Source organism: Phyllobates terribilis, unplaced genomic scaffold, assembly GCF_046119375.1.
Source record: "Phyllobates terribilis strain yellow unplaced genomic scaffold, ASM4611937v1 Scaffold_1__5_contigs__length_1240528914, whole genome shotgun sequence".
Taxonomy (NCBI): Eukaryota; Metazoa; Chordata; class Amphibia; order Anura; family Dendrobatidae; genus Phyllobates; species Phyllobates terribilis.
Genome location: NW_027362761.1, coordinates 798,756,649 through 798,772,294, shown reverse-complemented (window position 1 = coordinate 798,772,294; position 15,646 = coordinate 798,756,649). Strand labels below are relative to the sequence as shown.

General features: G+C 40.6%; 1 protein-coding gene across 1 annotated transcript in view; it reads left to right on the top strand.

Annotated features, from left to right (window-relative positions):
• The window catches only part of DNAH6 (dynein axonemal heavy chain 6), a 493,878-nt gene that overhangs the window by 238,671 nt on the left and 239,561 nt on the right, over positions 1-15,646 (top strand). The window contains exons 50-52 of the mRNA XM_073637077.1: positions 7,193-7,360; positions 11,372-11,607; positions 12,092-12,353. Of these exons, the coding sequence (XP_073493178.1) occupies positions 7,193-7,360; positions 11,372-11,607; positions 12,092-12,353 (666 nt within the window). The remainder of the gene's footprint in view (positions 1-7,192; positions 7,361-11,371; positions 11,608-12,091; positions 12,354-15,646) is intronic.

Below are 15,646 nucleotides of genomic sequence, written 5' to 3'. Positions count from 1 at the left end.
CCACCCACAAAATCTTTGGATCATGTTTTGCCAAATTTCAAATATTTAGTGTGTTTAGATCAATAGAAGACTATCTTCACCTTATTTTAAAAAGACCTGTCCCACTACCATAAATTAGATTGAAAGATCATTAGATTAAATAGACATCTTATAATTAGGTTTTCCTCCTACATAAATTGTCAGATTCGCTACGTGGACCCAAACACTATTGCATTGGATCTATGAGGCATAATTCATTATAGTTATTTGTTTTCACCTGAGGGTAATGTATGTGACACTATAGGAAGCCTAGCTGATCTTTTCTTATGTGTGATCAGATTTCTACATGCAGACTGTGTATTCCTCCAAACTAATTGTCGCTTATAGTCCCGAAAAATTATTCCAACCAGCTTCTAGTTATGCTACACCCTCACAAACTCATAAATTGATCATGCATCTCAATCATTTTTTTAATACAACTCAAATAATGGAGTTGACCTACAGTTCTGAGTTTCTAACATGATATTCAAAATTCAGTGCTGAAATGCACTCCAGGGATACGAGGATTAGAAAGGAAGCAGTGCATTCATAGCAATCTACACAAACTACCCTCGTCCCCTCAATGGTCACAGAAGGACTCCACCTGTCATTCAGTCATCAAAGGGCTTTCCAGTCTTGTGTAAATGACAAGGGAGAGACCAGAACGGAGCTGGCTAGATGACTGTTCTTTCCTTTTCCTGCTCCTTTTTAAATTATATGGTCACTTTACGCCACTTTTTTTTGCATATGAGAGTTGAAAATTTTCATGTCATGCACAAAATTTAGCAATTTTTGGTATTTTGTCACTGGTCATGGCTCTATTCTAAAAGGTCGTCGGGGATTACTGATCTCTATCTGACAGACTTACTATGATTATACATTATATTTTATCATTATAGCAGAAATCTGCTCCAGCTCGTGGCAGGCATAGAGAAAATTTCAGTATCTGATGCATTAAGTTTTTAAATGAAGGTCTTTATCATTAAGGGAAAAAGAAATCCAAACCTACAGGGCCCTGTGTGAAAAAGTGATTGCCCCCTAAACCTAATAACTGGTTGGGCCACCCTTAGCAGCAACAACTGCAATCAAGCGTTTACGATAACTGACAATGAGTCTTTTACAACGCTCTGGAGGAATTTTGACCCACTCATCTTTGCAAAATTCTTGTAATTCAGGCACATTGGAGGGTTTCCGAGCATGAACCGCCTTTTTAAGGTCATGTCACAGCATCTCAATAGGATTAAGATCAGGACTTTGACTAGGCCACTTCAAAGTCTTAATTTTGTTTTTCTTAAGCCATTCAGAAGTGAACTTGCTGGTGTGTTTTGGATCATTGTCCTGCAGCATAACCCAAGTGCTCTTCAGCCTCAGCTCACAAACAGATGGCCGGACATTCTCCCTCAGCATTTTTTTGTAGACAGCAATATTTATGGTTTCATTTACCACACCAAGTCTTCCAGGTACTGAAGCAGCAAAACAGCCCCAGACCATCACACTACCACCACCATATTTTACTGTTGGTATGATGTTCCTTTTCTGTAATGCTGTGTTACTTCTACACCAGATGTAATGGGACATACACTTTCCAACAGTTCAACTTTTGTCTCGTCAGTCAACAGAGTATTCTCCCAAAAGTCTTGGCAATCATCAAAGTATTTTGTGGCACAACTGAGACGAATCTTTATGTTCTTTTTTCTCAGCAGTGGTTTTTGTCTTGGAACTCTGCCATACATTCCATTTTTGCCCAGTCTCTTTCTTATGGTGGAGTCATGAACACTGACCTTTACTGAGGCAAGTGAGGCCTGCAGTTCTTTGGATGCTGCTGTGAGGTGTTTTGTGACCTCTTGAATGAGTTGTCGCTGCTCACTTGGGGTAATTTTGGTTGGCCGTTCACTCCTGGGAAGGTTCACCACTGTTCCATGTTTTCACCATTTGTGGATAATGGCTCTCACTGTGGTTTGCTGGAGTCCCAAAGCTTTAGAAATCGCTTTATAACCTTTTCCAGACTGATAGATTTCAATTACTTTGTTTCTCATATGTTCCTGAATTTCTTTGGATCGCAGCATGATGTCTAGCTTTTGAGGATCTTTTGGTCTACTTCACTTTGTCAGGCAGGTCCTATTCAAGTAATTTCTTGCTTGAGAACATGTGTGGCAGTAATCAGACCTGTGTATGGCTAGGGAAATTGAACTCAGCTTCCCAAAGATGTGATAAACTACAGTTAATTTATGTTTTAAGGGGGGAGGGGGAATCACTTTTTCACACAGAGCCCTGTAGGTTTGGACTTCTTTTTCCCTTAATATTAAAGACCTTCATTTAAAAATGGAATTTTGTGTTTCCTTTTGTTATCTTTGTCAAATATTTTAGTTTGTTTTGTGATCTGAAACATTTAAGTGTGACAAACATGCAGAAGAATAAGAAATCAGGAAGTGGGTAAACACTTTTTCACACCACTGTACATTATTTCATCAGGTCCACTTATGCAAATTAATACTGAAGCAAACTGGCAGATTACATATGCAGATGTTCTGTCAGTACATATGGATCCCTAATTGGCCATACCTTTTACATTACTACACGAGTGTAGTTCAGTATTTCTTCTAACATTTTCTAATTTATCTAATTAAATGCAGTCTCTCCATATATAGTTAAACATCTAACTGTATAGATATATTTCACTACAAACGTTTCCATTTCTATTGCTCTCATTCGTTCCACTTTGACAAGTAAAGTCATTAGACACGTTTTTAGGTTTTCATTTATGTGTTTCACTGATTTATCCAGCTTGCATCTTTTATTTATATGAAGTTTATAAAACGCCTTTTTTTACAGCTGATTTACCATTTATACCCAGGAGTAATTCTGCCCCATCTGTTTTCCCTTCCCCAAGCTGTGTATTTGTAATTGAAACAGGGGCTAAAATCTGAATAATTAGGCCAAGAATGCAGGCAATTTTGCGAAGAATTCATCTTTAAAATAGAGTTAATTTGTACTAGATTAAAACAGTGTTAATTAATTTTCCTATGATGGGCGCCAGATTATCAAACCTTCTGGATTATTACCTAGACTACGGGCTTGTACACATGGCTGTATTTTCGGCCCAAGTGCGATCAGATAAAACATTAGATCGCACTCGGACCAATGTTATTGTATGGGGCCGTGCACATGTCAGAACTTTTCCTTGGACCGAGCCAGTCCAAGGAGAAAATCACTGCAGTTTGAGCTGATATTCAGATCGCATTCAGCCATGCAAGTCAATGAGTCTTGGAAACCATCGGACTGCACTCGGAAGACATCAGAGTGCAGTCCGATTTGCACAGACTGACAAAATGAAGAAGATGGAGAATTTATTTTCTCCATCTTCTCATCATCCTAGAGAATTGGAGCACATTATGATCACACTCTGATTAGAGTGTGATTTGTGTAATTGACCCAATTGGATGAGATAATATACGGTCGTCTGCCAAAGGATTAGCAATTGACGACACTACAGGTAATGTGAAGCTACAGCTCCCAATATGTCTTGACAGCCGCATGAGAGCCGCATGACTGTCTGGTAATGCTGTGAATTGTAGTTTAACAACAGCTGAAGGTTGCTGATCCGTGATTTTGACCAAGCTAATGATACAGTGGACCTAAAATCTGCCTTTAGGTCGGTCAAAGAGACTTGTCAAGTCTGAGCAATGGGACTAACGTGTGGACAGCATTAGGATGACACATGGATGGCAATTGAGTACTATCAATTTTTTGTAATGGACCCATTCACTTGAATGAGCCACTTTGATCTGCAAATTGGATCAACATAGGACATGTCTCAGTTTTTTTTTGTTTGTGGTCTACAAAAAAAGGACATGTGACTATACCAATTGAAATTAATATGTCAGTGTACTGTCTGTTAAAAAAGCGGCTCTTACTGTGTTTACTCAGCTGAGCCTGAACCTTGTAGTTTCTGTAACTCTAATAGAAATTAATGGGGGTTATAGAAACGGCATGCCGGAACCGAACTTGACTGTTTTTATAACCCCATGTCTTGTGGCTGCCACCTGCACATTTATATCCGTGTCATAAAAAGGCTGAGATGGGAATATCCTTTAAATGTTATGGATAACTTCGTTCCACTTTATTAAGAGCCTACTTTTTCTACTTGGGAGTTTGTCCCTCTCTATCTCCCTTCTCTTACGGTATGTTCCCAGGTTGATAATGTTCCTATTGCAAATCTGAAGTGTTTGCAGAAGAGAATCTGAGTATCAGATTTCTCATGCAAATGTTCCAGCAGATCCTTCCCCCGAGGATGAACTCTACTGTCATTTAATAGACCTAATCAGCTCATAACTTTTTTGTGAAGTGTAGGAATGGATTTGAGAAAGCCCAATTGAGGCTATGTCCACACTACAATTATGGCCACTGTCAGGTGCGTACTCACAGGAGGTATGCACTCATTAGTGGGCAGTCAGGTTGGATGCCTCAGCATCCGTCCACCCTAGGGACCCATAGTAAAGAAATGTATACTGCATTGTAAATGTTTCTTTGTAGTAGCCCTCTATATAGAAAAGAGCAGTCTCCTGTTAAACAAATGGTATGAAGGAACATACCATACAGAGGTAAAACCCCCCCACACTTTTACCTTCAGTCTGCTGAATGGGGACCTATGGATATGTTTCAGTATACATTGGGAAAAGCTCTTGACATATACTACAGGCTAAGTGCATTAGATGCAGAATGTTGATAAAATGCGGTGCAGAATCGACAACCTAATGTTTATAAAATCCCGAAACTGTGATCAGGGTCTTGGGGCGATAGGAGTAGGGATGCGAGAACAGGGGAGAGTAAAGGGTAGTATAGGACTGTGCATTAAAAAAAAAAGTCAACCAGCTAAGCATGTCCAATTTGGTGTGTCAGAGTGGTCTCCTACTCTCTAAAATCTCTTATAAATTAAAACCCCCATACAAATATATTTTTCAAATCAAAATATTTTTATCCAATAAAGTGCAAAAAGTACAATCCAGTGGGGATATATACAGAAAATAGTTCACTTTCGGTGCATACTGCTACCTTAATGGACATTTCTGTAGATCCTCAGGAGAAACTCCCATATGCCGAGACACTGCAGGGAGGAGCAGGACGCCTGCAATAGTATAGGATTGTGTCCAGAAAATTCACAAGAAAAGTGGAAAAAAAATCACACAGAAAACAGTCTACAAAAGAGAAGAGGGCAAAAAACATGATTGGGGATCAAACATACAGGTGCATCTCACTAAATTAGAATATCATCAAAAAGTTAATTAATTTCAGCTCTTCAATACAAAAAGTGAAACTCATTTTATATAGTCATTACAGAGTGATCTATTTCACGTGTTTATTTCTGTTAATGTTGATGATTATGGCTTATACAGCCAATGAAAACACAAAAGTAATTATCTCTCAGTAAATTAAAATAATTAACAAAAAAGACCTGCAAAGGCTTCCTAAGTGTTTAAAAGTGTCCCTTAGTCTGTTTCAGTAGGCTCCACAATCATGGGGAAGACTGCTGACTTGACAGATGTCCAGAAGGCAGTCATTGACACACTCCACAAGGTCCCAGAGTTCCAATTTTCATTTGGAAATCAAGGTCCCAGAGTCTGGAGGAAGAGTGGAGAGGCACAGAATCCAAGCTGCTTGAGGTCTAGTGTGAAGTTTCCACAATCAGTGATGGTTTAGGAGCCATGTCATCTGCTGGTGTAGGTTCACTGTGTTTTATCAGGACCAAAGTCAGCGCAGCCGTCTACCAGGAAATTTTAGAGCACTTCATGCTTCCCTCTGCCGACAAGCTTTTTGGAGATGGAAATTTCATTCTCCAGCAGGACTTGGCACCTGTCCACACTGCCAAAAGTACCAATACCTGGCTTAAAAACAACAGTATCACTGTGCTTGATTGGCCAGCAAACTTGCCTGACCTTAACCCCATAGAGAATCTAAGGGGTATTGTCTAGAGGAAGATGAGAGACACAAGACCCAACAATGCAGATGTATCAAAGCAATCTGGGCTTCCATAACTCCTCAGCAGTGCCACAGGCTGATCGCCTCCATGCCACGCCACATTGATGCCGTAATTGATGCAAAAGGAGCCCCGACCAAGTATTGAGTGCATTTACTGAACATACATTTCACTAGGCCAACATTTCTGATTTTAAAAACATTTTTAAAGCTGTTATTATAAAGTATTCTAATTTACTGAGATAATGACTTTTGTGTTTTCATTGGCTGTAAGCCATAATCATCAACATTAACAGAAATAAACACTTGAAATAGATCACTCTGTTTGTAATGACTCTATATAATATGAGTTTCACTTTTTGTATTGAAGAACTGAAATAAATTAACTTTTTGATGATATTCTAATTTACTGAGATGCACCTGTATTAGCAGTATCTGTGTCTCTAAAGGGAAGATGTGGTCCCTCAGAGTCTGTATCAGTGTCTGCAGTAGAGGGAAAGACTACAGAATTGGAGCAGTCCTGTGTACACTGGAAAGAGAAGCTTTCTGAATTTACAAGACTTACATCCAGCATGAATCCCGGAGCATATTACAAACCTGCTTAGTGCAACTTTTTAAATTCAAGGTACCACTACCATATGTATTTTTTTTAATTCAATGGTACATACAGTAGCCTTTTAGTATAGAACTTTCAGTATGAGGGCTAAAAAGGTCTATAGTTACACATGTAAGCAATAACACTAATTCTAGACATTGTATGACTTGTATCCTGCAATTTTCATCAATCTTTCCCTTTGCTGACTCTGCATCTAATTTACCGTGGTCTCTGAGCTAGTGGGTGGGAGCAAGCAGCTATGATGTCTCTCATGCACAGAGAGAGATTTATTCATGTTCTTCTTTCCTTATGTAACACAAACATAAGGCACATAAGTGAAGCCATTGAACAGCAATACTGAGCTTTGTGGCTGTGAATTCAGCACTGAAGTGAAATACGTTTGTACTGAAAGTTGCAGCTCTGCATGTGTCTGCCTGGTCTTTTACTCTGCTGAATGCTCCTCACTCCTCCCCTCTGTATATCTTTTAAGCATTTATGGCAATACCAATTTATTTTGCTTGTTTTTTGCTATGTTTAACAACCTGATATCTTCTTCTATGGCTTATGCGTTCTGTTACTTAACACTTTTTTTTTGCTGTACATTAGGCTCGAGACCGTGTAAAGAATGGGCTAAGCAAGTTACTTGAGACTAACCAGCTGGTTGATAAAATGAAGATTGAACTGTCTGCATTAGAGCCAGTGCTGAAACAGAAGTCTATTGATGTGGATGCCTTAATGGAGAAATTGTCAGTCGATCAGGAAAATGCAGATCAGGTAAGTGATTCTTGATAATATGATAGTACAAGGTTCCCATGTCATATTTCCAAGTGGAAGCTCTGAATATGTGGACAAGTTTCCTAGTATTTGAACATACTGTAAGATCAATAAGTTCATTTTATTGTCCTATTTATTACTGCATGTGCCAAAAACAATTTTAGAACTGCGGTGGTAATATGCTAATTATTCCCGTCTTTCATAGCCATTTACATATCAATTTAAATGCTGATTTCCCAGGAATGGAGGAATGTGAAGGTATTTCAGGACTTGTCTTTGAAAGAGCTTCATGTACATAAAAACAGGAATCACAGCAAAAACACATGCAGCTTTTCTGATTTGGAGCTGATGCAACTTTAAAGGTAATCTGTCAGCAGGATTTCATGCCTCAAAGTATTTCTGTGCGTATATAGCTCTTTCAAATCCTAGTCCAGCAATACCTTTACATGGCCTGTCTGTTCCTCCGTTACAGAGAAATCAGTGTTTAAATAAGCAAAGAAGACTGAAGAACTATTTTTAGATCTGAAGCCTCTGTCACTCCAGCTCTATTCCCCGCCCAACGCCACCTCCTCCTTGCTTTACTGATAGCCTCTATCTAGTGTGACTTCAGGCAAAAGAGTCACCTGTCAAGCAGGAAGAGGCAATGCTGGGAGGGAAGTAGAGCTGGAGTGACAGAGGCTCCTTATCCTTAAATAGCCCTTCAGCCTCATTTGCATATCAATTGAAACACTTTTTCTCAGTAATGGAGGAACAGACTGGCCATGTAAATGTGGCGCCCCTGCGGGTCCAGTTGCCACAGAGGTACTGCATCTCTCCCAGAGGTGTGGTACCCCACTCTTAGGTAAGGAGGGAGTACTACCCGGGACCCACACACCCACATCCAATACACTCCACTTCAGTAGGGAAGGGCGAGATTGCTCCTAAGGGAGAGCACAGTCCCTGGTCCCTAGCTGGAGGGTGGAGCTAGGTAGAGGAGGTGGGTAGAGGAAGAAGATTAGTGGAGCGCAGACAGAAAGGGTATAAAAGGCGGATAGAAACATCTAGAAAGATCCAGTCCTGCTCAGGAGAGCAAGGAAAGAGAGAGAGGAGTCGGGCCTAGTGAGAGAGGCCCAGGAGGAGAGGAGAGAGGAGCAGTGGGACAGGCTCCAGTAGACAGAAGGGATCCCAGGGGCACGGCGAGTGCAGGATGCCACCCGTGCCCCCGAATTCAAGCCGCAGAAGGGGACCAGGCCCCAGACTAGTGGAGAACAACCAGGCTCAGCTAGCCAACCGGAGGCTACAGCATTTTTAAGGTGTTGAAGCCAAAATCCACAATTACATCGCTGAAAAGGTGGCCACATAGGATCCAGGGGACTGAGAGCAAGTCGCCCGACAAGGCCCGAGGCTATTGGCTTGGGACACTGATTGTGAGGCGCAGGGCAGGAGGGTGAGACCCAGCCCAGTCAGACGACCTGAAAAGGTACATAGAACGGGGTCCCGTCCAAGTGCTCCTGAGATACCTGAGAGTTTGCTGGATCACTACCCCGGAGGACACAGGACGACGTGGGCGGTTGCACACCGGTTACTGTAACTTGGAGAACTTAAGAACTGTGAGTAAAACCTGAAGACTGTACCCCACTGTGTCCTCGACTAATTACTGTGTCACCTGCCCTGCACTACACTGCACCAACAACATCTACCTCCATAATTCTTCATATACTGCCCTGGAGCTTAGCTCTGCCTGTGGATCTGCACTGCAGCGGCGGCCCCATATAGCCGCCCGCATACTACAGGTGACGTCAAAAACATTATCTCCAAAAACTTTATTCCCCCTTTTACTTTCCCTTTAATTGACAGCCCTGGGTCACGGACCGGGTCACTGCCACTGTGACATCCCCAGCACCGACTGGCCCGGCTACTGAGTACCCCACGGCCCCAGGGGACGCGTCATAAAGGTATTGCTGGACCTGTCTTTGAACGAGCTCCATGCAAATATACACTGCTCAAAAAACTAAAGGGAACACTCAAATAACACATCCTAGATCTGAATGAATGAAATATTCTCATTGAATACTTTATTCTGTACAAAGTTGAATGTGCTGACAACAAAATCACACAAAAATCATCAATGGAAATCAAATTTATTAACCAATGGAGGCCTGGATTTGGAGTCACTCCCAAAATTAAAGTGGAAAAACACACTACAGGCTAATCCAACTTTGATTTAATGTCCGTAAAACAAGTCAAAATGAGGCTCAGTATTGTGTGTGGCCTCCACGTGCCTGTATGACCTCCCTACAAAGCCTGGGCATGCTCCTGATGAGGTTGCGGATGGTCTCCTGTGTGATTTCCTCCCAGACCTGGACTAAAGCATCCGCCAACTCCTGGACAGTCTGTGGTGCAACGTGATGTTGGTGGATGGAGCGAGACATAATGTCCCAGATGTGCTCAATCGGATTCAGGTCTGGGGAAGGGTTGAGCGGTCCTCCAAAGAAATGCCACCCCACACCATTACTGACCCACTGCCAAACCGGTTATGCTGAAGGATGTTGCAGGCAGCAGGTCTCTCTCCACGGCATCTCCAGACTCTGTCACGTCTGTCACATGTGCTCAGTGTGAACCTGCTTTCATCTGTGAAGAGTACAGGGCGCCAGTGGCGACTTTGCCAATCCTGGTGTTCTGTGGCAAATGCAAAGCGTCCTGCACTGTGTTGGGCTGAGAGCACAACCCCCATCTGTGGACTTCGGGCCCTCATACCACCCTCATGGAGTCGGTTTCTAACCGTTTGTGCAGACACATGCACATTTGTGGCCTGCTGGAGGTCATTTTGCAGGGCTCTGGCAGTGCTCCTCCTGTTCCTCCTTGCACAAAGGCGGAGGTAGCGGTCCTGCTGCTGGGTTGTTGCCCTCCTACAGCCCCCTCCACGTCTCCTGGTGTACTGGCCTGTCTCCTGGTAGCGCCTCCAGCCTCTGGACACTACGCTGACAGACACAGCAAACCTTCTTACCACAGCACGCATTGATGTGCCATCCTGGATGAGCTGCACTACCTGAGCAACTTCTGTGGGTTGTAGAGTCCGTCTCATTCTACCACGAGTGTGAAAGCACAACCAACATTCAAAAGTGACCAAAACATCAGCCAGAAAGCATTGGTACTGAGATGTGGTCTGTGATCCCGACCTGCAGAACCACTCCTTTATTGAGGGTGTCTTGATAATTGCCAATAATTTCCATCTATTGTCTATTCCATTTGCACAACAGCATGTGAAATTGATTGTCAATCAGTGTTGCTTCCTAAGTGGACAGTTTGATTTCACAGAAGTTTGATTTACTTGGAGTTAGATTCTTTTGTTTAAGTGTTCCCTTTATTTTTTTGAGCAGTGTATATAGTTTAGGGTGTGAAATCCTGTTGACAGATTTCCTTTTAATGGCACATGACCACACTGCCTGAATTTACCCTTATTATTCCACAATCAGGAAACAGTTGCTTTCATTTGTGCAGCTGCCTATTTCCCAGACACCCAAGTCATGTTATGGGGACTGTCAGTACCATATGTAAAGTCTACAGTTCCATTAAATGCACTGCACATTCACCTCGCTCAATATTGGTATTTGCATAATATCATTTTTGCTTTGGAAGCTTTCACATTATATTATCTTCATGAAGAAATTGCAAATTGTTTTCAAGACATATGTTGCACTGCCTTTGGTTAAATATATTCATCTGTTTTCTGGTAGACTCATTCCCTTTGCATTCTGCATGTATATCATATATTGCCTTCATGTACCCCTTTCCTTCTTTCAACAAAATATATTTTTTTAGTGCCGAGTCTTTATATGAGAAGAGAGCAAACAGCAAATCTTATGAGCATCAGAAAAATCCGAGAGTAGAGATCTGGTAGAATAATAAAACTGTAAATATGGTTTGTTTTTCATTGAAATGGATTTTCCTTGGATGGATTATTTTAGATCTATATCATTAGATTTTCATGGTATTTTACCTAGAATATCCATGCTGACTCTCTTGTGGCAGGTGCGGCGCATTGTGAAAGAGGATGAGGCCATTGCAAAAGTTAAAGCAGAGGAAACTCAGGCAATCGCTGATGATGCCCAAAGAGACCTTGATGAGGCAATGCCTGCTTTAGAAGCTGCAAATAAAGCATTGGATTCCCTGGATAAAGCAGACATATCTGAAATTAGAGTATTCACTAGCCCACCTGATATGGTCATGACTGTTATGGAAGCCATATGTATTCTATTAAATTCCAAGTAAGTCTTGTGCAATGTTGTCTTGGTATGTGAGAGGGCTCCAGAATGTATCAACAGTACTGTACATGATTAGAAAAACAATTTTCAAATACACTTTTAGGGAATTTTTAAGTTATTACGTTACAGTTCCTCCAACAATTAAATTGATATCACTGAGAGCAGATACCCCTTTTAACATTAATTAAAGTTGAGTGGTTCTACATTTAATAGATTTTGTATTTAGTTAAAAAACAATGGGATCCATGATTAAATGTATGATTAATCATAGCAATGTCATATACCACATTAATACCTACATATTCATTATGGTCAGTGACCTTCACATATTGGGTGACCCATCAGGACATCATGGTAGCCTGTTTTTGTGAATTCATGAATTTCAAATATTTCACCACAATGTAAAACTTGAACAATTGTATTTTTCTAATTAATCCATTGCCATACGTCAAGTGTGGTTTTTCCAAATATATGTCTTGTCGTTTAGGCCAGATTGGATGACTGCAAAACAACTCCTGGGAGACTCCAATTTCCTAAGAAGACTTATGGAATATGATAAGGAAAACATAAAGCCTCAAATTTTGCTGAAACTGCAGAAATATATTTCTAATCCTAATTTTATACCGGAGAAGGTTGAAAAAGTGTCTAAAGCGTGTCGGTCCATGTGTATGTGGGTTAGAGCCATGGACCTGTATTCCAGAGTGCTAAAAGAAGTTGAACCAAAGAAACAAAAACTGGCAGCTGCACAGGTAGTATCGGTCATACGTGGTCTTTGATGTGTTATTTTCTTTATATAATATATTAAGATTCTCTGAAATATTGTGTTATGATTTCTACAACTGCCCAAACCTATTTAAACACTTAATTTTGCAGCTTTCTTTATATATTGTTTTAAAATCATACTAGAATGCAGGTTCTGCCCACAAAGATAGTCATGAAGCACAGATACATACAGATATATTCTTAAAATGACATAACGATGCATAAAGATACCCCTGTATGGGAGGGTGTAACTGGACTCCTAACCATACAAATTCAATGACTTTGTTGTTTTTACTCAACCGTTTAAAGAGAGCCTTTCGCCAGTTTCAGCTTGTTAAACTGGCCACATCATGGAAAAATGGCTGCAGAGCTAAGTGAAACGTAGTTTTTATTTTTTCATTTCTCCTTTCCATTGTTGAGATATTAAAGTTTAGATAAAAATGTATTATAGTTTAACTGGGCATTACCAGAGATTTGTCTCTGGGGGCGTGTACTTCTCCCCCTGCTTGAGGTTGACCAATCATAATCATGAAGCAACATACTGGGGAAAAAGAACATACCCCCACAATAGCTTAGAACAGGTTTTCCTCTGTGTGAGACATGTAATGATAGACAGTCTGATCTTACTTATTACACGCCCCATTAGGACTTAACATACAGTACAGACCAAAAGTTTGGACACACCTTCTCATTTAAAGATTTTTCTGTATTTTCATGACTATGAAAATTGTACATTCACACTGAAGGCATCAAAACTATGAATTGACACATGTGGAATTATATACTTAACAAAAAAGTGTGAAACAACTGAAAATATGTCTTATATTCTAGGTTCTTCAAAGTAGTCACCTTTTGCTTTGATGACTGCTTTGCACACTCTTGGCATTCTCTTGATGAGCTTCAAGAGGTAGTCACCGGAAATGGTTTTCACTTCACAGGTGTGCCCTGTCAGGTTTAATAAGTGGGATTTCTTGCCTTATAAATGGGGTTGGGACCATCAGTTGTGTTGTGCAGAAGTCTGGTGGATACACAGCTGATAGTCCTACTGAATAGACTGTTAGAATTTGTATTATGGCAAGAAAAAAGCAGCTAAGTAAAGAAAAACGAGTGGCCATCATTACTTTAAGAAATGAAGGTCAGTCAGTCTGAAAAATTGGGCAAACTTTGAAAGTGTCCCCAAGTGCAGTTGCAAAAACCATCAAGCGCTACAAAAAAACTGGCTCACATGAAGGCCGCCCCAGGAAAGAAAGACCAAGAGTCACCTCTGCTTCTGAGGATAAGTTTATCCGAGTCACCAGCCTCAGAAATCGCAGGTTAACAGCAGCTCAGATTAGAGTCCAGGTCAATGCCACACAGAGTTCCAGCAGCAGACACATCTCTTCAACAACTGTTAAGAGGAGACTTTGTGCAGCAGGCCTTCATGGTAAAATAGTTGCTAGGAAACCACTGCTAAGGACAGTCAACAAGCAGAAGAGACTTTTTTGGGCTAAAGAACACAAGGAATGGACATTAGACAAGTGGAAATCTATGCTTTGGTCTGATGAGTCCAAATTTGAGATCTTTGGTTCCAACCACCGTGTCTTTGTGCGCCGCAGAAAAGATGAACGGATGGACTCTACATGCCTGGTTCCCACCGTGAAGCATGGAGGAGGAGGTGTGATGGTGTGGGGGTGCTTTGCTGGTGACACTGTTGGGGATTTATTCAAAATTGAAGGCATACTGAACCAGCATGGCTACCACAGCATCTTGCAGCGGCATGCTATTCCATCCAGTTTGCGTTTAGTTGGACCATCATTTATTTTTCAACAGGACAATGACCCCAAACACACCTCCAGGCTGTGTAAGGGCTATTTTACCAATAGGGTGAGTGATGGGGTGCTACGCCAGATGACCTGGCCTCCACAGTCACCAGGCCTGAACCCAATCGAGATGGTTTGGGGTGAGCTGGACCGCAGAGTGAAGGCAAAAGGGCCAACAAGTGCTAAACATCTCTGGGAACTCCTTCAAGATTGTTTGAAGACCATTTCCGGTGACTACCTCTTGAAGCTCATCAAGAGAATGCCCAGAGTGTGCAAAGCAGTCATCAAAGCAAAAGGTGGCTACTTTGAAGAACCTAGAATAGAAGACATATTTTCAGTAATTTCACACTTTTTTGTTAAGTATATAATTCCACATGTGTTAATTCATAGTTTTGATGCCTTCAGTGTGAATGTACAATTTTCATAGTCATGAAAATACAGAAAAATCTTTAAATGAGAAGGTGTGTCCAAACTTTTGGTCTGTACTGTAAATCATAACCTAAAATTTGCAAACTAATATCTCCACAATAGAGATGAGAAATTAAGAAATAAAATTTACGTTTTACTCAAATCTGCAGCCACCGTGCTCTGATGTGACCAGATTAACATGTTCAAACTGGTAAAAGGTCCTCTTTAAAGAGGAAGCCACTTTCATTTTTACATTTGAATTTTTCTTTCTCCTTCTTCCAAGAGCCATAACTTTTTTTATTTTTCCATTAGATAGTGGTATGAGAAGTTCTAGATTTGAATGGCACCATTAATTTTAACATTAATTGTACTGGGAAGCAGGAAAAAAATCCAAGTACAGTGAAATTGTGAAAAAAATGCAATTTTGGCAGGTTTTGCTTTTAAGGTGTTCATTGTATGGTAAAAAATGACGCCTTTATGGCGATACCAACCTATCATAATTAGTTTTTTTTATTTAACCAGAGAAAACAAATTCTGAAGTTTGTAAAAAAAAAAAAAAAAATTGGTTTATCATCCTTTTTTGAGACCCGTAACATTTTTATTTTTACGTCAGCTGAACTGTGTGACAGCTAGTATAGCCTACAGTTTTATTGATACCATTTTGGGTAGTTATTTTGTTTGGATTAATTTGTATTGCATTTTTTTAGAGAGGAGTGGTGACCAAAAAATGCGTAATTCTGCTGTTTTGATTTTTTCCCCACTATGCCGATTGGGTTAATCGATTTTATATTTCGATAGACTGGACTTTTATTAGATGTGGCAATACACATATGCTTATTTTTTATTCTTTTTTCATTTTAAAACCTTTTTATTATTTTTTTTTTTGTACCTTATTTATTAGTCCCCTTAGGGGAACCTGTGATAGTCTGATTGCTTATACTATATACTACTATACCACAGTACTGCAGTACATAGTGAAAATCACTGAGCTTCACAGGAGTAACAATATGTCAGCTATGTGAGGCCTTTAGCAGGCTGCTTGCTCCCATGGTAAACAATCAGCGCCCTTCAAT